Source organism: Palaemon carinicauda, unplaced genomic scaffold (assembly GCF_036898095.1).
Source record: "Palaemon carinicauda isolate YSFRI2023 unplaced genomic scaffold, ASM3689809v2 scaffold375, whole genome shotgun sequence".
Taxonomy (NCBI): domain Eukaryota; kingdom Metazoa; phylum Arthropoda; class Malacostraca; order Decapoda; family Palaemonidae; genus Palaemon; species Palaemon carinicauda.
In genome coordinates, this window is record NW_027171430.1 from 88,401 (window position 1) to 110,101 (window position 21,701).

Sequence of the window (21,701 nt, forward strand, 5' to 3'; positions counted from 1 at the left end):
CTCACGGAAAAATGCCCAACATTCTAATATACGGCATTTCAGAAAAAAAAATTCAGCCACGTACTAGGCAAACCATCAAGGCACATTTTCCGACAAATAAACATCTAAATGAATCATTACTCTGTGATAGTTCCTTAGTACGTAGTAATTTTGAAAGAAATGGGAAAAAACGAAAAAATGGCAATCACAGGAAAATCGAACACATACCTATATATACGCCATATCTGGCTAAACAAAAGATAGGCATGGGTAGCCAGATCATCTAGAAACACTTTCCAACACTATAAAAATATAGGTTTTGCGACACTACTTGCCAATTCCTTACGGTAACATGACTAAGCAAAAAAATGCAAAACAAATAAAAAGGGGCACTCGCGGAAAAATGGCTAACATTCTAATATACGGCATTTCAGAAAAAAAAAATTCAGCCACGTGCTAGGCAAACCATCAAGGCACATTTTCCGACAAATAAACATCTAAATGAATCATTACTCTGTGATAGTTCATTAGTACGTAGTAATTTTGAAAGAAATGGGAAAAAACGAAAAAATGGCAATCACAGGAAAATCGAACACATACCTATATATACGCCATATCTGGCTAAAGAAAAAGATAGGCATGGGTAGCCAGATCATCTAGAAACACTTTCCAACACTATAAAATTATAAGTTTTGCGACACTACTTGCCAATTCCTTACGGTAACATGACTAAGCAAAAAAATGCAAAACAAATAAAAAGGGGCACTCGCGGAAAAATGGCCATTCTAATATACGGCATTTCAGAAAAAAAAAATTTCAGCCACGTGCTAGGCAAACCATCAAGGCACATTTTCCGACAAATAAACATATAAATGAATCATTACTCTGTGATAGTTCCTTAGTACGTAGTAATTTTGAAAGAAATGGGAAAAAACGAAAAAATGGCAATCACAGGAAAATCGAACACATACCTATATATACGCCATATCTGGCTAAAAAAAAAGATAGGCATGGGTAGCCAGATCATCTAGAAACACTTTCCAACACTATAAAAATATAAGTTTTGCGACACTTCTTGCCAATTCCTTACGGTAACATGACTAAGTAAAAAAATGCAAAACAAATAAAAAGGGGCACTCGCGGAAAAATGGCTAACATTCTAATATACGGCATTTCAGAAAAAAAAAAATTCAGCCACGTGCTAGGCAAACCATCAAGGCACATTTTCCGACAAATAAACATCTAAATGAATCATTACTCTGTGATAGTTCCTTAGTACGTAGTAATTTTGAAAGAAATGGGAAAAAACAAAAAAATGGCAATCACAGGAAAATCGAACACATACCTATATATACGCTATATCTGGCTAAAAAAAAAGATAGGCATGGGTAGCCAGATCATCTAGAAACACTTTCCAACACTATAAAAATATAAGTTTTGCGACACTACTTGCCAATTCCTTACGGTAACATGACTAAGCAAAAAAATGCAAAACAAATAAAAAGGGGCACTCGCGGAAAAATGCCCAACATTCCAATATACGGCATCTCAGATAAAAAAAAAGATATGCACGTGTTAGCCCAACCATCAAGGCACACTTTCTAACACATAAACATGAAAAAAAAAATCAATAATATACGGCAATTTCTTACTACGTAGTAAATTTTTACAAATATTGAAAAAAAAACAGAAATTGGCAACCGCAGTTAAATACCCCATATACCAATAACTACGTCGTATCTGACAAAAACAAAGTCACGCATGGGTAGCCAGATCATCTAGAAACACTTTCCAACACTAAAAAAATATAAGTTTTGCGACACTACTTGCCAATTCCTTACGGTAACATGACTAAGCAAAAAAATGCAAAACAAATAAAAAGGGGCACTCGCGGAAAAATGCCCAACATTCTAATATACGGCATCTCAGATAAAAAAAAAGACATGCACGTGTTAGCCCAACCATCAAGGCACACTCTCTAACACACAAACATGAAAAAAAAATCAATAATATACGGCAATTCCTTACTACGTAGTAAATTTTTACAAATATTGAAAAAAAACAGAAATTGGCAACCGCAGTTAAATACCCCATATACCAATAACTACGTCGTATCTGATAAAAACAAAGTCACGCATGGGTAGCCAGATCATCTAGACACACTTTCCAACACTAAAAAAGCAAAAGTTTTACGACACTATTTGGCAATATCTTACGGAAAAATGACTTGGCAAAAAAAATGAAAAAAAATGAAAAAGGGGCACTCGCGGTAAAATGGTCCTCGTGGTGATGAACGACATTTTAACTAAAAAAAAAATCATGCACATGGTAGCCAAACAATCCACCAAGACTTTCCACAACTGATAACCTATACAAGTTGCACCATTCTACGACAATTTCATAATACGTAATAACTTTGATTTTTCAATATTTAACTTAGCCGGTGATTATGTAAGCTGCAGCTCTGCTGCTCGACAGAAAACTCTACGTAAAAAATCCGCCAGCGATCGCTATGCAGGTAGGGGGTGTACTTCAACAGCGCCATCTGTCGTGCAGGTACTCAGTACTCATTGTAAACAAAGAACTCAATTTTCTCTCTGTCGTGCTACCGGCAAGACCTACTAATTCGCTGTTGCTAACTGGATTTGTTTTCACAACTATTTGGTGAAGTACACGTTTCTAGTTTTGAGCTTTCGCTGTGCAGGCTTTCTCTTCAATAAATCCTTGCATTCTTTTTTTGATATCGGATTATTTGTTGATGACTTTGGATAGTTTTTGAATTCCCCTTTGACCAATTCAAAATGGCTGACCTTTCTCAAGTCCCTAAATTCAGGAAGTGTAATGCTAGGGACTGTTCAAGGCGTCTTCCGAAGGCCTCTATCGATCCTCACACCGTTTGTTCCAATTGTCGGGATAAAACCTGTCAATTGGAAGATCGATGTGAGGAATGCGTTGGGCTTTCGGAATTCGATTTTATCGAATTCCAGAAATATACACGTAGGCTAGAGAGAGATAGAGTCAGGAGAAGTTCATCTCGTTCCGTTGATTTTTCCTCTCCTCATGCCCCACAACCTATTCCTTCCCCTGTAGTGGTAGCTCCTAATCCCCCTTCTGGCACTCAGGAACCTTCGATGGCAGATATGATGCGTGCCATCCAAGCTCTGGGTGAGAGTTAAGTCCTTGGCTAGTGACCGTAACCAGCTCTTGGCGGACGTCAAGGAGCTGAAGTGTAAGAGTGCAGTGGGAAGTGATAAAGTGAGTGATAGTGTTGTGGATAGTGTTGCGCTTGAGGGTTCGTCTGTTCGTGCCTGTCGTCCTCCTAGACCGGGACCTCTTGCAAGCTCCCAAGTCCAGGGGAGAAGCAATGTCGTACGACCAAAGGGTTCGAGAGGCTTTAATCAGCGAACAGACGTTCCCTCCGTGGTTTCGGGCGTATCTACCCAAGATCGCCCCACCCACACAGAGACGAGAGAGCCCATTTATTCCTTGTCTGCGGAAGAGGTTTCTCGTAAGAAACCATGGACCAAGGTCTCAAGACCTCTTAAGCGCAAGTCAGTCCCTTCCGCGCAAGTCCAACGGCCCAGTTGTAGCCACTGGGTCAGTTCGGACTCGCTGCAGTCTTCCGATGACTGCTCACCTCCTAAGAGAGGCAAAGCGGTACCGCCTCAGGCAGTTACACCGTCTGTCGCCGCACCTGCTCCTGCAGACCCTAAGTGGTCTTTGCTGCAGACCATGCAGTACCAATTAACGTCTCTGATGCAGGACTTTCATGCGGAGAAGGTTGCTGCTGCACCAACCTCTTGCCTACAACCAACCACGGTTGTGCGTCCTGTGGACGCTGAGGCGACCTTCTTGCGCACTCCAGCTGAGAGAGTCCCACCACCCATGCGTTCCAGTGTACCCTGCCAGCCGCATGTTGACGTTCAGCGACGCACGGAACCTTCCGTTGACGTTCGCGAGGTACAACAACCGTCAAAGTTGTTTTGTTTTGACGCGGTGCGTCAACCTCCGCAACCCAGTGTGGTTGCCTCTGCTCGCCCACATCAGACTAGACAGTCTGGAGTAGACGCTGTGCGTCCCCGCGCTGCTATGGTTGTTGCCAGCTCACAGACTGGGCAACAGTTCCATGACGTTGCGTCCGGTTCAGTCACGCGTGCACCCGTGCGACCGGACTCAGCTGACCAGCCGATACCTACTCCATTGCCGCTTCCTCCTCAATTCTCGGATGATGGACTCTCTGATGATGACGATGCGGCACACGTTGATGAACCACATTCGGACCTTGACGAGCCCAAGTCCACGCAACCTTCTTTGGACTTTAGAAAAGTTCTTGCTCTGTTCAAAGAGATGTTTCCGGACCAGTTTGTGTCTGTGGCTCCACGCTCTCCTCCGTCAGAGTTTGCTTTAGGTACGCAGTCATCCTCGCCTGCCTTTACGAGACTCGTCCTCGCACGCTCGTCCAAGAGAGCTTTACGAGTTTTAGGAGATTGGATGCAGTCCAAAAAGAGTCTAGGGAAGACAGCCTTTACGTTTCCCCCTGCTAAACTCTCTTCCAGATCGAGCGTCTGGTATGCCACGGGAGAAGTTCTCGGCTTGGGAGTTCCTGCCTCTGCCCAGGGCGACTTCTCAAGTCTTGTAGACTCTCCCCGCAGGCTAGCCATGAGACGCTCTAAGATATGCTGGTCACCTTCGGACCTAGACCATCTGTTGAAAGGAGTATTTAGAGCCTTCGAGGTCTTCAACTTTTTGGACTGGTGTCTGGGAGCTTTGAGCAGGAAGATCTCCCCGACTGAGAAGGAATCTTCCTTGCTCATCATGTCCTGCATGGACAAGGCCATACGTGACGGATCTAGTGAGCTTGCTGCATCGTTCGTATCCGGAGTCCTCAAGAAGCGTGAGAACCTTTGCTCTTTCCTGTCAGCTGGAGTGACACCGTGTCAAAGATCAGAACTTCTGTTTGCTCCTCTCTCTAAGTGCCTTTTTCCAGAGGACTTGATTAAGGAGATTGCTGCTTCTTTGATTCAGAAGGACACCCATGACCTGGTTGCGTCCTCTGCCCGCAAAGCCACCCCTTTGCCTACCTTGTCAAGACCAAGGATGGACACTCCAGCGTCCAGATTTATTCCGCCCTTTCGTGGCAGAACCTCCAGCAGAGGAGGTGCTCGTGCCGAAGGGAGACGTGGGAAGAAGAAAGGAACCAAGTCCTTTAAAGGCAGAGTCTGACTGCCACCTTCTTCAGACAGCAGTGGGAGCCAGACTCAAGAACTTCTGGCAGACCTGGGAGAAGAGAGGCGCAGATGCACAATCTGTGAAGTTGCTCAGAGAGGGGTACAAGATCCCGTTTGTACGAAAACCCCCTCTAGCAACGTCTCCCATCGATCTCTCTCCCAGGTACAGAGAGGAAGACAAGAGACGAGCATTGAAACAGGAGGTGTCTCTCTTGCTAGAAAAGGGAGCGGTAGTCAAAGTCCTGGACCATCAAACCCCGGGCTTCTACAACCGTCTCTTCTTAGTGGTAAAGAAGACAGGAGGGTGGAGGCCGGTGCTAGACGTCAGTGCGCTGAATGTCTTTGTCACAAAGCAGACGTTCGCCATGGAGACCACAAAGTCCGTTCTAGCAGCGGTCAGAAAGGAAGACTGGATGGTCTCTTTAGACCTAAGGGACGCTTACTTTCACGTCCCCATCCACCCGGACTCCCAACCTTTTCTGAGATTCGTTTACGAAAAGGTTGTCTACCAGTTTCAAGCCCTGTGCTTTGGCCTAAGCACAGCTCCTCTTGTGTTTACGAGGCTGATGAGGAATATAGCCAAATTCCTTCATTTAGCGGACATCAGAGCCTCCCTCTATTTGGACGACTGGCTTCTCAGAGCTTCTTCCAGTCGTCGCTGTCTGAAGGATCTAAAGTGGACTCTAGATCTGACCAAGGAATTGGGTCTCCTGGTCAATATGGAAAAGTCCCAACTGGTCCCATCCCAAACTATTGTGTATTTAGGGATGGAGATTCACAGTCAAGCTTTTCGGGCTTTTCCGTCGGTCCCCAGAACAAGTCAAGCCCAGTTATGCATCCAGAACATGCTGAAGAAGGAACGATGTTCAGTCAGGCAGTGGATGAGTCTGATAGGGACACTATCATCCCTGGAACAGTTCGTTTCGTTAGGAAGACTACACCTCCGTCCTCTTCAATATCACCTAGCTGTTTACTGGAAAAAGGACAAGACGCTAGAAGCGGTCTCGATCCCCATTTCCGAGAAGATGAAGTCTTCACTGACTTGGTGGAAGGACAGTATCAGCCTCAGAGAGGGTCTGCCCCTGGCTGTTCAGACTCCCAACCATGTTCTCTTCTCGGACGCATCGGACACGGGCTGGGGCGCGACATTAGACGGTCGGGAATGCTCGGGAACTTGGAACTCGAGTCAAAGGACAATGCATATCAACTGCAAGGAGCTACTGGCAGTTCATCTGGCCTTAAAAAGCTTCAAGTCTCTCCTTCAAGGCAAAGTGGTGGAGGTGAACTCGGACAACACCACGGCTTTGGCGTACATCTCCAAGCAAGGAGGGACCCACTCTATGACGTTGTACGAGATCGCAAGGGACCTCCTCACCTGGTCAAAAGATCTAAACATTTCTCTAGTAACGAGGTTCATCCAAGGCAACTTGAATGTCATGGCAGATTGCCTCAGTCGGAAGGGACAAATCATTCCAACAGAATGGACCCTACACAAGGATGTGTGCAAGAGACTGTGGGCCACATGGGGCCAGCCTACCATAGATCTCTTCGCAACCTCGATGACCAAGAGGCTCCCAATATATTGCTCACCAATCCCGGACCCAGCAGCAGTTCATATAGATGCCTTTCTCCTAGATTGGTCACATCTAGACCTATATGCATTCCCCCCGTTCAAGATTGTCAACAAGGTACTGCAGAAGTTCGCCTCTCACGAAGGGACAAGGTTGACGTTAGTTGCTCCCCTCTGGCCCGCGAGAGAATGGTTCACCGAGGTACTTCGATGGCTAGTGGACGTTCCCAGAACTCTTCCTCTAAGGGTGGACCTTCTACGTCAGCCACACGTAAAGAAGGTACACCAAGGCCTCCACGCTCTTCGTCTGACTGCCTTCAGACTATCGAAAGACTCTCGAGAGCTAGAGGCTTTTCGAAGGAGGCAGCCAGGGCGATTGCTAGAGCAAGGAGGATATCCACTCTTAGAGTCTACCAATCGAAGTGGGAAGTCTTCCGAAACTGGTGCAAGTCAGTATCCGTATCCTCGACCAGTACCTCTGTAACTCAAATAGCTGACTTCCTTTTATACCTGAGGAAAGAAAGATCTCTTTCAGCTCCCACTATCAAGGGTTACAGAAGCATGTTGGCATCAGTCTTCCGTCACAGAGGCTTAGATCTTTCCAACAACAAAGATCTACAGGACCTCCTTAAGTCTTTTGAGACCACGAAGGAGCGTCGTTTGGCTACACTGGTTGGAATTTAGACGTGGTACTAAGATTCCTTATGTCAGAAAGGTTCGAGCCGCTACAATCAGCCTCCTTTAAAGATCTCACTTTAAAGACTCTTTTTCCTGGTTTGCTTAGCCACAGCTAAAAGAGTCAGTGAGATTCACGCCTTCAGCAGGAACATCGGATTTTCATCTGAAAAGGCTACATGTTCTTTACAACTTGGTTTTCTAGCCAAAAACGAGCTACCTTCTCGTCCTTGGCCGAAATCGTTCGATATTCCAAGCCTATCAAATATGGTTGGAAATGAACTAGAAAGAGTCTTATGCCCTGTTAGAGCTCTTAAGTTCTATTTAAGACGAACTAAACCTTTACGAGGACAGTCAGAAGCTTTATGGTGTTCTGTTAAGAAACCATCTTTGCCTATGTCAAAGAATGCTTTATCCTATTTTATCAGACTGTTAATACGAGAAGCTCATTCCCATCTGAGTGAGGAAGACCAAGCTTTGCTGAAGGTAAGGACACATGAAGTTAGAGCTGTCGCAACTTCAGTGGCCTTTAAACAAAATAGATCTCTGCGAAGTATAATGGACGCAACCTATTGGAGAAGCAAGTCAGTGTTCGCGTCTTTTTATCTTAAAGATGTCCAGTCTCTTTACGAGAACTGCTACACCCTGGGACCATTCGTAGCAGCGAGTGCAGTAGTAGGTGAGGGCTCAACCACTACATTCCCCTAATTCCATAACCTTTTTAATCTTTCTCTTGAAATGTTTTTATTGTTGTTTTTGGGTTGTCCGGAAGGCTAAGAAGCCTTTCGCATCCTGGTTGATTTGGCGGGTGGTCAAATTCTTTTCTTGAGAAGCGCCTAGATTAGAGGTTTTGATGAGGTCCTGTAGTATGGGTTGCAACCCTTCATACTTCAGATCCTAGGGGTCGCTCAGCATCCTAAGAGGATCGCGAGGCTCCGTAAGGAAGACGTACTTAAAAAGGCAGAGTAATTGTTCAAGTCGACTTCCTTACCAGGTACTTATTTATTTTATGTTTGTTATTTTGATAACTGCTAAAATGAAATAAAAAATCCTTAGCTCATAATAATGTAAACATTTATTGCTGGTCTCTACCCACCCCCCTGGGTGTGAATCAGCTTATACAGTATAATCACCGGCTAAGTTAAATATTGAAAAATGTTATTTTGATAATAAAATAAATTTTTGAATATACTTACCCGGTGATTATATATTAAAGGACCCTCCCTTCCTCCCCAATAGAGACGCAGTGGACCGAGGAGAAAATTGAGTTCTTTGTTTACAATGAGTACTGAGTACCTGCACGACAGATGGCGCTGTTGAAGTACACCCCCTACCTGCATAGCGATCGCTGGCGGATTTTTTACGTAGATTTTTCTGTCGAGCAGCAGAGCTGCAGCTTATATAATCACCGGGTAAGTATATTCAAAAATTTATTTTATTATCAAAATAACATAATTATGCAAATTACCTTAGAAGGGTAAACTCGGTCGCGCTCGACCCCGACGCGTCTCAGAAATCGGGGAAGGAGTACAGCTACAGCAATGCACATCTGGACACTACTAGAGCGTGTAGGCGAGACACCTACTGCAGGTCGATCACCCACAAATTCAGTCACGTGAGAAAAACCTGTTTTTTTTTTACGCTCGGGGTCACGGACGACCCACCGTACCGTTCCAGGGTTAAGGGTTGTTGTGGCCTGATTGGTAACGTCTCTGTCGAGTGTTTGCCAAGATGGGGGTTCGAGTCCCTCTCTGACTCGTTAGTGCCATTAGTGTCTGTAACCTTACCATCCTTGTAAGCTACTGTTGGGGGCTTTGGGGCAGCCTATAGGTCTATTTGCTGAGCCATCAGCAGCCACAGCCTGGCCCTTCCTAGTCCTAGCTTGGGTGGAGAGGAGGCTTGGGCGCTGATCATATAATATATGGTCAGTCTCTAGGGCATTGTCCTGATTGCTAGGGCAGTGCCACTGTCCCTTGCCTCTGCCATTCATGAGCGACCTTTAAACTTTTAAACAGTTTTAAGCATTTAAAGTAGACCTGAAATGTTACCGATATGCTGTTCTACAATCTTACCTTTGAATCATGAGCTATCTGTTTGGAAGTGCAAACTTCATGACCTTAAAATAAAACAAAATAGATAAGTAGATTGATAAATAGATCTCTCTCATCTGTTTCCTTCAACCCCTTTTTCCCTTCGAGATTAACATCAACAATCTCGCTATACCACGTCATTTGTTAAGCCCTCAGTAGATTGTCTGAAAAGCCTGTGTTCTGTGAATCAGCTTGTTTTAATCATGCTTCAAGTAACAAAGACCCTTCTCTCTCGCTTTATTCTCAGTGCATCAGTAGTGATTACATTTAGTCATTTTTTCCTAATTATAGTGCTCTGTGAACGTTTTCATTTTGGCGGACCACACTTCCGACTCTGTTTCTAGTTCTTCTAAAGCCTTCCACATTATTTTTTGTGCACAAAATTTTAATAATAAAATCTATTATTTTGATTCCTTCCTTGGAGTCGCTTAATTGACACTTCCTCCCCACTTGACGTAATATATCCCAGTTGATAAATGTCTTTAATGACTTCAGTATACCGATTTAGACTTCAGTAGTAAACGGTGACCACAGGGCACAGCATTTGACCATCAGCATGAGTACGAAACTGAGCTGCTCAGTCCCCAGAGGGGAGGGGTATAGGGGTAGAGAGAGTAGATGTAGTGAACGACACCTCGTAGTAACTGGGGATTTTGAGGAGGGAGAAGTCTAATTGGAAAGGGATCTCTGGTAGGGGTATCACTCGCCCCAGTTTTAATACCGACACCCTTTAGGGGTGAGCGAGCTGGATATATTCCTAGCATTCCATACAACTTTTTTATCTGGTATATTTAGCAGTATTTATACCTTTGAAATGGTGCTTTAAGGAGCATTTCATGCAGCGACACAGGTTGAGCCCAGAAATAGATTTTTCCTTCGTCAAAATCCCTTTTCTATGATCAAGAATCTTACTCTTCATAGATATTATCTATGCAACATCCATGAAAGTATCAAAATGGTGAAATTTGTATTTGAAATTATTTTATTTCAGACGTTGATTGGACAGGATTCTCCTTGATAGTTGTGCGGTAGAAAAATCCCAAAACTATTCTAATTTTTTTATTCACTGTATGAAACTTGAAGCCATAATCTATTACATTAAGTACTGTATAATATTGCAAAAGACAAGAATTTTTATAGTAGAGGGTGAAATACAATACTGTTGCATCCACAGCGTCAGGCTGGGAGGAACGTAGAGAGTAGAGGTCCCCTTTTTCTTTTGTTTCATTTGTTGATGTTGGCTACCCCCCAAAATTGGGGGAAGTGCCTTGGTATATGTATGTATATATACAATATTTATAATTTTTATGACCAAAGCATTGAAGCCACTTTATATTTCAGTATCCTAGCACTTCGCGCTTTCAATGATGCACAAATGCTGGTTGATCGTTCGTTCATTGATCCCAGGGGTCTTCCAGGAAGACCAGAATACAAGTGAGTACAGAATTCTATTCCTATCAGTGGTTTTTATTTATATGAAACTCCCTTGATGTTCATATTGCTTTGGTCCTTCAAAGCTGACCTAATATCATTAGAGTTCTCTTGCTTGAGGGTACACTCAGGCACACTATTTTATCTTACTTCTCTTCCCCTTGTTTTTATAAGTATTTATAGTTTATATATGAAATCTATTTTATTGTTGTAACTTCATAAACACTCTCTCTCTCTCTCTCTCTCTCTCTCTCTCTCTCTCTCTCTCTCTCTCTCTCTCTCTCTCTCAATGGGGAAGAAATATGTTTCTTTTGTCATCTGAAAATATTTTTTTTGTTTATTGTATACATTATAATTACACATTGTATAATAATCCTTTCATTTTTATGCTGTTGTAATAATATAATGCTATCCAGTATAGGATTAGTAATAATATTAATAATTATAGTAATAAAACAGCAAGGATAAGCAAACAAATACAGTATGCAAAACAAATTTATAGCTAATGCATGTACAGTATAAACTATTCAGTGATAAACCTGTTCTATATAAATTTTAACCCTTTTACCCCCAGGCTATTTGGAAATTTCCAACCCTTAACCCCCAGGGGGTTATTTTTTTCCCAGCACATTTTGCAGTATATTTTTTTTAAATTGCTCTAACAGCCTTAATTTTTGTCATAGAGAGGTCAGGTTGGTCTCATTCTCTTGGAAAATGCCTGAATTTTCTCAAGAAATTATCAAAAATATGGAAAAAAAAAAATTTATAGCATTTTTTTGCAAGGACGTACCAGTACGTCCATGGGGGTAAAGGGATGGCTTTTGTGAAACGTACCAGTACGTCCTTTTTGGGGGTAAAAGGGTTAATAAGGAATTTTTCTTGAAACTACTTTTCTTCCTGACTACCGTCAAAATAATCAATTTTCTTTTCCTACAGCCATGTAGTAACAGCTCCCAGTAGCACCAACAATTACAACTCGGATAGACTTGAAACTACTTTTCTTCCTGACTACCGTCAAAATAATCAATTTTCTTTTCCTACAGCCATGTAGTAACAGCTCCCAGTAGCACCAACAATTACAACTCGGATAGACTTGAAACTACTTTTCTTCCTGACTACCGTCAAAATAATCAATTTTCTTTTCCTACAGCCATGTAGTAACAGCTCCCAGTAGCACCAACAATTACAACTCGGATAGACTTGAAACTACTTTTCTTCCTGACTACCGTCAAAATAATCAATTTTCTTTTCCTACAGCCATGTAGTAACAGCTCCCAGTAGCACCAACAATTACAACTCGGATAGACTTGAAACTACTTTTCTTCCTGACTACCGTCAAAATAATCAATTTTCTTTTCCTACAGCCATGTAGTAACAGCTCCCAGTAGCACCAACAATTACAACTCGGATAGACTTGAAACTACTTTTCTTCCTGACTACCGTCAAAATAATCAATTTTCTTTTCCTACAGCCATGTAGTAACAGCTCCCAGTAGCACCAACAATTACAACTCGGATAGACTTGAAACTACTTTTCTTCCTGACTACCGTCAAAATAATCAATTTTCTTTTCCTACAGCCATGTAGTAACAGCTCCCAGTAGCACCAACAATTACAACTCGGATGGACTTGAAACTACTTTTCTTCCTGACTACCGTCAAAATAATCAATTTTCTTTTCCTACAGCCATGTAGTAACAGCTCCCAGTAGCACCAACAATTACAACTCGGATAGACTTGAAACTACTTTTCTTCCTGACTACCGTCAAAATAATCAATTTTCTTTTCCTACAGCCATGTAGTAACAGCTCCCAGTAGCACCAACAATTACAACTCGGATGGACTTGAAACTACTTTTCTTCCTGACTACCGTCAAAATAATCAATTTTCTTTTCCTACAGCCATGTAGTAACAGCTCCCAGTAGCACCAACAATTACAACTCGGATAGACTTGAAACTACTTTTCTTCCTGACTACCGTCAAAATAATCAATTTTCTTTTCCTACAGCCATGTAGTAACAGCTCCCAGTAGCACCAACAATTACAACTCGGATAGACTTGAAACTACTTTTCTTCCTGACTACCGTCAAAATAATCAATTTTCTTTTCCTACAGCCATGTAGTAACAGCTCCCAGTAGCACCAACAATTACAACTCGGATGGACTTGAAACTACTTTTCTTCCTGACTACCGTCAAAATAATCAATTTTCTTTTCCTACAGCCATGTAGTAACAGCTCCCAGTAGCACCAACAATTACAACTCGGATAGACTTGAAACTACTTTTCTTCCTGACTACCGTCAAAATAATCAATTTTCTTTTCCTACAGCCATGTAGTAACAGCTCCCAGTAGCACCAACAATTACAACTCGGATAGACTTGAAACTACTTTTCTTCCTGACTACCGTCAAAATAATCAATTTTCTTTTCCTACAGCCATGTAGTAACAGCTCCCAGTAGCACCAACAATTACAACTCGGATGGACTTGAAACTACTTTTCTTCCTGACTACCGTCAAAATAATCAATTTTCTTTTCCTACAGCCATGTAGTAACAGCTCCCAGTAGCACCAACAATTACAACTCGGATAGACTTGAAACTACTTTTCTTCCTGACTACCGTCAAAATAATCAATTTTCTTTTCCTACAGCCATGTAGTAACAGCTCCCAGTAGCACCAACAATTACAACTCGGATGGACTTGAAACTACTTTTCTTCCTGACTACCGTCAAAATAATCAATTTTCTTTTCCTACAGCCATGTAGTAACAGCTCCCAGTAGCACCAACAATTACAACTCGGATAGACTTGAAACTACTTTTCTTCCTGACTACCGTCAAAATAATCAATTTTCTTTTCCCACAGCCATGTAGTAACAGCTCCCAGTAGCACCAACAATTACAACTCGGATAGACTTGAAACTACTTTTCTTCCTGACTACCGTCAAAATAATCAATTTTCTTTTCCCACAGCCATGTAGTAACAGCTCCCAGTAGCACCAACAATTACAACTCGGATAGCTTTGCTGGATTGCAAGACTTACTGCACAAAATAGAAGACTTGCCCGACGAAGAGAGGGAGAAGAGATGGCGAGCTGTCAGAGAACATTTGGCAGCCATAACCCATTTAACGCACGCGGCAGCTAATGCTTTATCGTGCGACCTCTGGTGATGAGTCTAGCGCTACGTGTGATAACTGTAACACAACTGGTGGTGATGTATTAACTTGCTCTCTAGTAGCAGTGGCTATTTTATCTTTTTCTTGACAAATTTAACGTTTTCAGGTATGACAATAAATCTCGTACAGCATACTGTGTTCATAGATTCATATTGAATTATTTATGAGAATTATTTTTACGCTTTTAAAGTATGCCATAGTTTGAATATGTTCATACTGAAAGGCTTATTTTAAACTAGTCATTTGTTATTACTTGAGTATTGTTCAACTATTATCAATTGTAAAACAGCCCTTGTGGCTGTAAAGCAATGTCTTTTGGGTTGTGGTAGTGTTGCCTTATTTATGTTACCATTGAAGTTTGCGTGATTTGTTTAAAACTTCCACCTTTTGCTGTCCATGAATCTAGAAGTTCATAATTGCATCCCCGAGGAAAGAGAAACTGCTTTAGGCATGTGTTTATGTCCCAGGCAGTCTCTGATACTATTTCTTAAATAGAATATTGCTTTGCTGTAATCTCTCTTTTGCCAGTCTAGGTGAACAAATCATTATGGTATATAGTACTGTACATACAAAAGTTGAACTGCTTTGTTAATGATAATGACTGACCTTTTACGAATGACATTGCCCAATGGTAAAAAATGAAGCTCACACCCCTGCTGTTTGATCACTAAATTTTCAGTCAATAAAGCAAAACTTTAATAACAATTTGGATTGACAGGAAACATGGGATGACTTGGAAAGTAGATAATCTTTAATCCATTGAAAAATTGTTTTTATTTTCTTGTGAATTAAAATGAACATTACTTTTCTCTGGCCAAATAATTACTGACGAGTAACATAATTCCAAAGTTCAGGGTAATAGATTATTAAGTATAACCTGCTGGTTGTTAACATAATTTATTTTTTCAAATATTCATCTTTAGGGAATAATCAATATTTTGCTAAAACTGTTCTGGGGTATTTTCACTTTTAGAGAAAACAAATATTGATAATAGTCAGCAACAGCTAGAAAGGCAGGTCTTGATGAAACAGAGACTAAATATTGGTATCTGCAAACGAGGAATAACTAACTATCCCGCATTAAGTCCTACCAACCATTTACTCAAATTATCAATGATAAACAACATTTCAAAACCACTAATGATCTGGTCACCAAAATTGGTTGAAGAGAAGTCATTTTTAATCATTAGTACCTTTCCTGACCAAAGCAATGGTTTATTTGAAGACAGTACTGTACTGCTGTGAATATGGTAATGAGAGTCAGGTTTTATTTTTATAAGAAAATAAGGTTGTTTTTGTGAATTTTACTCTTATTTATGAAGAAAAGTAGGTTGTTTTTATGAATTTCACTCTTATTTATGAAGAAAAATAGGTTGTTTTTATGAATATTATTATTATTTATGAAGAGAACTGAGTGACAGCATACCAAATGTGGTCAGAAATATACTTTCTATGTACTCTGGACTTCCATGTGAATACAATACAGCAGAAATACAGGGTAGATGATTTTCTGTTCTTCATTGAAATACAAAATGTTGAACATTTTATTTTCTTAATGATAAGAATACTTTAATTTCTCAAATTTCTATTACATCCCCAGCTATATGATAAAGACAGAAGACGAGTAGGTGTGTGACATATAATCATGGACATTATAATTCATGAATGAAAAGTTCATGAAAAGAAATTCTGACTTCATTTGAACTGTTCTTTAAATGGACATTTTGATTCCTGAATGTAAAGTACATGGAAAAAAATTCTGACTACATTTGAACTGTTCTTTAAATGGAAATTTTAATTCATGAATGTAAAGTATATGGAAAGAAATTCTGACTACATTTAAACTGTTCTTTAAATGGACATTTTAATTCATGAATGTAAAGTACATTGAAGGAAATTCTGACTACATTTGAACTGTTCTGTAAATGGACATTTTAATTCATGAACGTAAAGTACATGGAAAAAAAATTCTGACTACCTCTGAACTGCTCTCTAAATGGACATTTTGATTTGTGAATGTAAAGTACATGGAAAAAAATTCTGACTACATTTGAACTGTTCTGTAAGTTCCTCGTGGTAAACTTGTATCTTTTTTAGTTCTTTCACTGTAAACATATTTTTAGTTTTCTGGGGGAAAGTTCGCATCTTTTTATTTCTTTCAGAGTAAGCTCATGTTCTGTACGGGTAAGTTCATTATCTTTGACACTGGTAAAAAGGTGAAATGAAAATTAACGACTCCCAACTGTGAGAGATGACACCTTTATTTGTAAATAGAGAGATGGGAGCATTGGAATTTATTACAATGCTACAAAGCCTTGTTTGCATTATCATATTAAATCAAACATTCCAGTCAACTACAAAATTTACATTGAAAATATTGATTTAATTCTTTTTCTGGTGAGAAGTTCCATAGAAATAATACATTTAAAGACGCATTATGATATTAAGTTGTTATCGACCTGTGTTGGTATGTGCATTGAAGTATGGCAGTCTTGCTGTATTCATTTATATCATAATTGTGATAAGTATAAATTGGTGCTTTCATAGTTATTAATGGTTTTTAAAGATAGATATTTTCTCTTAGAGTTGAGAGTATTTTTAAATGGTTACACTTATACTGTGTGTGGTTAGTGTGCAATTCAATGTAGATAGCTGAATCACAAGAAAGTTTTACGGAGCTTCAGATCTATTTTCAATTTATGGTATCGTTTAGAAGATTCAGGAAAATATGTCCTACAGATTAATTTAGTATATGATACGTGTTAGTGTTGAAGGTTTGTGGTTTTAGTATTTTACTCAAAGGTTATGTCTAGGTTTTGAATTTTTATATTGAACATAACAGTATATATTTATATTTTTTTTCAATGTGTCAATTTTCTTATACAGTCAGACCTTAACATACGCAGGGGTTAGATAACAGGCACCAGAAAATGTTGAAAATTCATGAATAATTGCAGGCCTTGTTAATGACATAGCCAGACTTCGTGTCTCATATAACTCGAAAAAATAGTATTTATAGTTATGTAACACCAAATACTAGTAAGCATTCTGTTAGAACCAAATACAGAACAATGCCTTAATACAAACAGCAAAAATAAACAACAAAAATATTTTGCAAGCTTGAAAATTCACATACATAACGTTATTAGTCTAACTCTTCCTTAGCATATAACTGACTATCCTCTACGGTATTTGGTCTTGTATAACAAGATGCTTTTATGTCTTTTCAGTTAAAGTGAATTCACTTATTTATTATTTAGGAGTAAACTGACAAAACATAAAAGCATAGAGTTATATAAGGCCAAATGCAGTACAACATATTCCATTGTATAACAGTGGAGAGAATCTTAAAGACTGATACTGTTATCTAAATGAATATTCAAGCTGCTGTGTAATACTATACAGAAAGTCCTCAAATTAAAAGCTTAATAGGCTCCAAGAAGCTGTGTGTAAGTCATTTTGTTTCATTATGGCCTATTGTAGGCCTAACCTGAGTCCCATGCCTTTGATTTTCAGCTACAAAAGTCATCAAATAGTAGGGTTTCTTACAAAATAGATATCAGGTTATTACAAATGTTGTTTTGCTTGTATTAACCCTTTTACCCCCAGGCTATTTGGAACTTTCCAACCCTTAACCCCCAGGCATTACTTTTTTTCCAAGCACCTTTTGCAATATAAATTTTGTAAATTGCTCTAACAGCCTTAATTTTCGTCATAGAGAGGTCAGGTTGGTCTCATTCTTTTGGAAAATGCCTGAAGTTTCTCATAAAGTTATCAAAAATATGCAAAAAAAAATGTAAATAGCCGTTTTTTGCAAGGACGTACCAGTACGTCCATGGGAGTATAGGGATGAGTTTTGTGAAACGTACCAGTATGTCCATGGGGGTATAGGGATGAGTTTTGTGAAACGTACCAGTACGTCCATGGGGGTATAGGGATGAGTTTTGTGAAACGTACCAGTACGTCCATGGGGCTATAGGGATGAGCTTTGTGAAACGTACCAGTACGTCCATGGGGCTATAGGGATGAGCTTTGTGAAACGTACCAGTACGTCCATGGGGGTATAGGGATGAGCTTTGTGAAACGTACCAGTACGTCCATGGGGCTATAGGGATGAGCTTTGTGAAACGTACCAGTACGTCCATGGGGCTATAGGGATGAGCTTTGTGAAACGTACCAGTACGTCCATGGGGGTATAGGGATGAGCTTTGTGAAACGTACCAGTACGTCCATGGGGGTATAGGGATGAGCTTTGTGAAACGTACCAGTACGTCCATGGTGGTATAGGGATGAGCTTTGTGAAACGTACCAGTACGTCCATGGGGGTATAGGGATGAGCTTTGTGAAACGTACCAGTACGTCCATGGGGGTATAGGGATGAGCTTTGTGAAACGTACCAGTACGTCCATGGGGGTATAGGGATGAGCTTTGTGAAACGTACCCAGTACGTCCATGGGGGTATAGGGATGAGCTTTGTGAAACGTACCCAGTACGTCCATGGGGGTATAGGGATGAGCTTTGTGAAACGTACCCAGTACGTCCATGGGGGTATAGGGATGAGTTTTGTGAAACGTACCCAGTACGTCCATGGGGGTATAGGGATGAGTTTTGTGAAACGTACCAGTACGTCCTTGGGGGTATAGGGATGAGTTTTGTGAAACGTACCAGTACGTCCATGGGGGTATAGGGATGAGTTTTGTGAAACGTACCAGTACGTCCATGGTGGTATAGGGATGAGCTTTGTGAAACGTACCAGAACGTCCATGGGGGTAAAGGGATGAGCTTTGTGAAACGTACCAGTACGTCCATGGTGGTATAGGGATGAGCTTTGTGAAACGTACCAGTACGTCCATGGGGGTATAGGGATGAGCTTTGTGAAACGTACCAGTACGTCCATGGTGGTATAGGGATGAGTTTTGTGAAACGTACCAGTATGTCCATGGGGGTATAGGGATGAGTTTTGTGAAACGTACCAGTATGTCCATGGGGGTATAGGGATGAGTTTTGTGAAACGTACCAGTACGTCCTTGGGGGTATAGGGATGAGTTTTGTGAAATGTACCAGTACGTCCTTGGGGGTATAGGGATGAGTTTTGTGAAACGTACCAGTACGTCCTTGGGGGTATAGGGATGAGTTTTGTGAAACGTACCAGAACGTCCATGGGGGTAAAGGGATGAGTTTTGTGAAACGTACCAGTACGTCCATGGGGGTAAAGGGATGAGTTTTGTGAAACGTACCAGTACGTCCATGGGGGTATAGGGATGAGCTTTGTGAAACGTACCAGTACGTCCATGGGGGTATAGGGATGAGTTTTGTGAAACGTACCAGTATGTCCATGGGGGTATAGGGATGAGTTTTGTGAAACGTACCAGTTCGTCCATGGGGGTATAGGGATGAGTTTTGTGAAAAGTACCAGTTCGTCCATGGGGGTATAGGGATGAGTTTTGTGAAACGTACCAGTACGTCCATGGGGGTATAGGGATGAGCTTTGTGAAACGTACCCAGTACGTCCATGGGGGTATAGGGATGAGCTTTGTGAAACGTACCCAGTACGTCCATGGGGGTATAGGGATGAGCTTTGTGAAACGTACCCAGTACGTCCATGGGGGTATAGGGATGAGTTTTGTGAAACGTACCCAGTACGTCCATGGGGGTATAGGGATGAGTTTTGTGAAACGTACCAGTACGTCCTTGGGGGTATAGGGATGAGTTTTGTGAAACGTACCAGTACGTCCATGGGGTATAGGGATGAGTTTTGTGAAACGTACCAGTACGTCCATGGTGGTATAGGGATGAGCTTTGTGAAACGTACCAGAACGTCCATGGGGGTAAAGGGATGAGCTTTGTGAAACGTACCAGTACGTCCATGGTGGTACAGTGATACCTCGGTACTCGACCATAATCCGTTCGAGATCCGTGTTCGACCTCCGATTTGTTCGAGTACCGAATTTTTTTTCCCCATAAGAAATAATGGTATATATTCTATTCCGTTCCCAAGCACTCGAACAGGCCCAAAATATTAATAAAACGTGTACCTAAACAACAATAATTATCTAAATGTGTATGAAATTGGTCAGAAAATCCTATAAAACAATTTTAAACCATTTACTGTACTAAAATAAAACAATTTTAAACCATTTTCTGTACTGTAGTGAACATACCTTTGAGCAGCGGTTCGATGGCATACAGGGATGGATGTGGAGAGGATGGAAGGGGGAGGTTACTGCTTGGAAGGAGAGTCCCCTTCCATGATGTGGCGGGGTAGTTCTCCTTCAGGAGTTGTTTCTCTCTCCAATGAAAGGGTGGGCAGATCTATTTCAGGGGTTTCTTCTCTTCTTTGTCTCTTCTTTGGAGGAGAAACAGGCTTTGATGTAGCAGCTTTCTTTTCTTTTGTGAAAAACTGGTCTATTGTTAATTGTTTCTTCCTCCTCTGCAGTATTCTTCGAAAATGATACATGACACTATCATTAAACATATGCACTGCCCGGTTTGCTACTGCAATTTCTGGGTGGTATTTTTCAGCAAAAGCCTGCACATCTGCCCACTTGGAACAAATTTCATTGATGAGAGAACTTGGAACATCCTCCCTTACCTCATCCTCTTCTGAAGATTCCTGCTCCACAACCAGATCCTGCTGCTGTTGTTGTTGCAGGTGCAACAATTCCTCCACAGTCAACTCGGTAGAATGGCTTTCTACAAGCTCATCAATATCATCCTTGTCGACCTCAAGCCCCAAACTCCTGCCCATGACAACAATTTCCTCAACGACATCAGTGTCATCAGAAATTACAGGGGTAGCAGTGCTTGGACCCGCCTCTGGTTGGAAACCTTCAAACTCCCTCTCTGTGACACATGATGGCCACAGCTTACGCCAGGCAGAGTTCAATGTCCTATAGGTCACACCTCGCCAAGCTTGGTCAATCATGTTAACAGAGTTGAGGATGCTGAAGTGTTCCTTCCAGAATTCCTTTAGGGTCAACTTCGTGTCACTGGTCACTTCAAAACACTTTCTGAAAAGGGCCTTGGTATAGAGTTTTTTGAAGTTTGAAATGACCTGTTGGTCCATGGGCTGGAGTATGGGAGTAGTATTGGGGGGCAAGAATTTGATTTTGATAAAGCTGTATTCTTCTTTCAAGTCATCCTCGAGACCTGGAGGATGTGCAGGAGCATTGTCCATAACCAGAAGACATTTCATTGGCAAGCTCTTTTCAATGAGGTAAGCCTTAACCTGGGGGGCAAACACTTCGTTTATCCACTCAGTAAAGAATTGTCTTGTGACCCAAGATTTAGTGTTCGAGCGCCACATAACTGGTAGTGCACTTTTACAAATATTATTTCGTTTGAACACCCGGGGGTTGTCCGAGTGGTACACTAACAAGGGTTTGATCTTGCAATCGCCACTTGCATTTGCACACAGCAACAATGTTAGCCTATCTTTCATTGGCTTGTGACCTGGCATCTTCGTCTCGTCCTTGGTAATGTACGTATTGGCTGGCATTTTCTTCCAAAATAACCCAGTCTCATCACAATTAAAGACTTGTTGTGCGATCAAAT

The 21,701-nt window shown here is 41.2% G+C and overlaps 1 protein-coding gene across 1 annotated transcript in view; it reads left to right on the forward strand.

Annotated features, from left to right (window-relative positions):
• The window catches only part of LOC137636737 (putative N-acetylated-alpha-linked acidic dipeptidase), a 73,001-nt gene extending 55,008 nt beyond the window's left edge, over window positions 1–17,993 (forward strand). Inside the window, exons 17-18 of the mRNA XM_068369123.1 lie at window positions 10,884–10,976; window positions 13,943–17,993. Of these exons, the coding sequence (XP_068225224.1) occupies window positions 10,884–10,976; window positions 13,943–14,141 (292 nt within the window). The 3' untranslated portion in view covers window positions 14,142–17,993. The remainder of the gene's footprint in view (window positions 1–10,883; window positions 10,977–13,942) is intronic.
• Window positions 17,994–21,701: the final 3,708 nt, after the last annotated feature.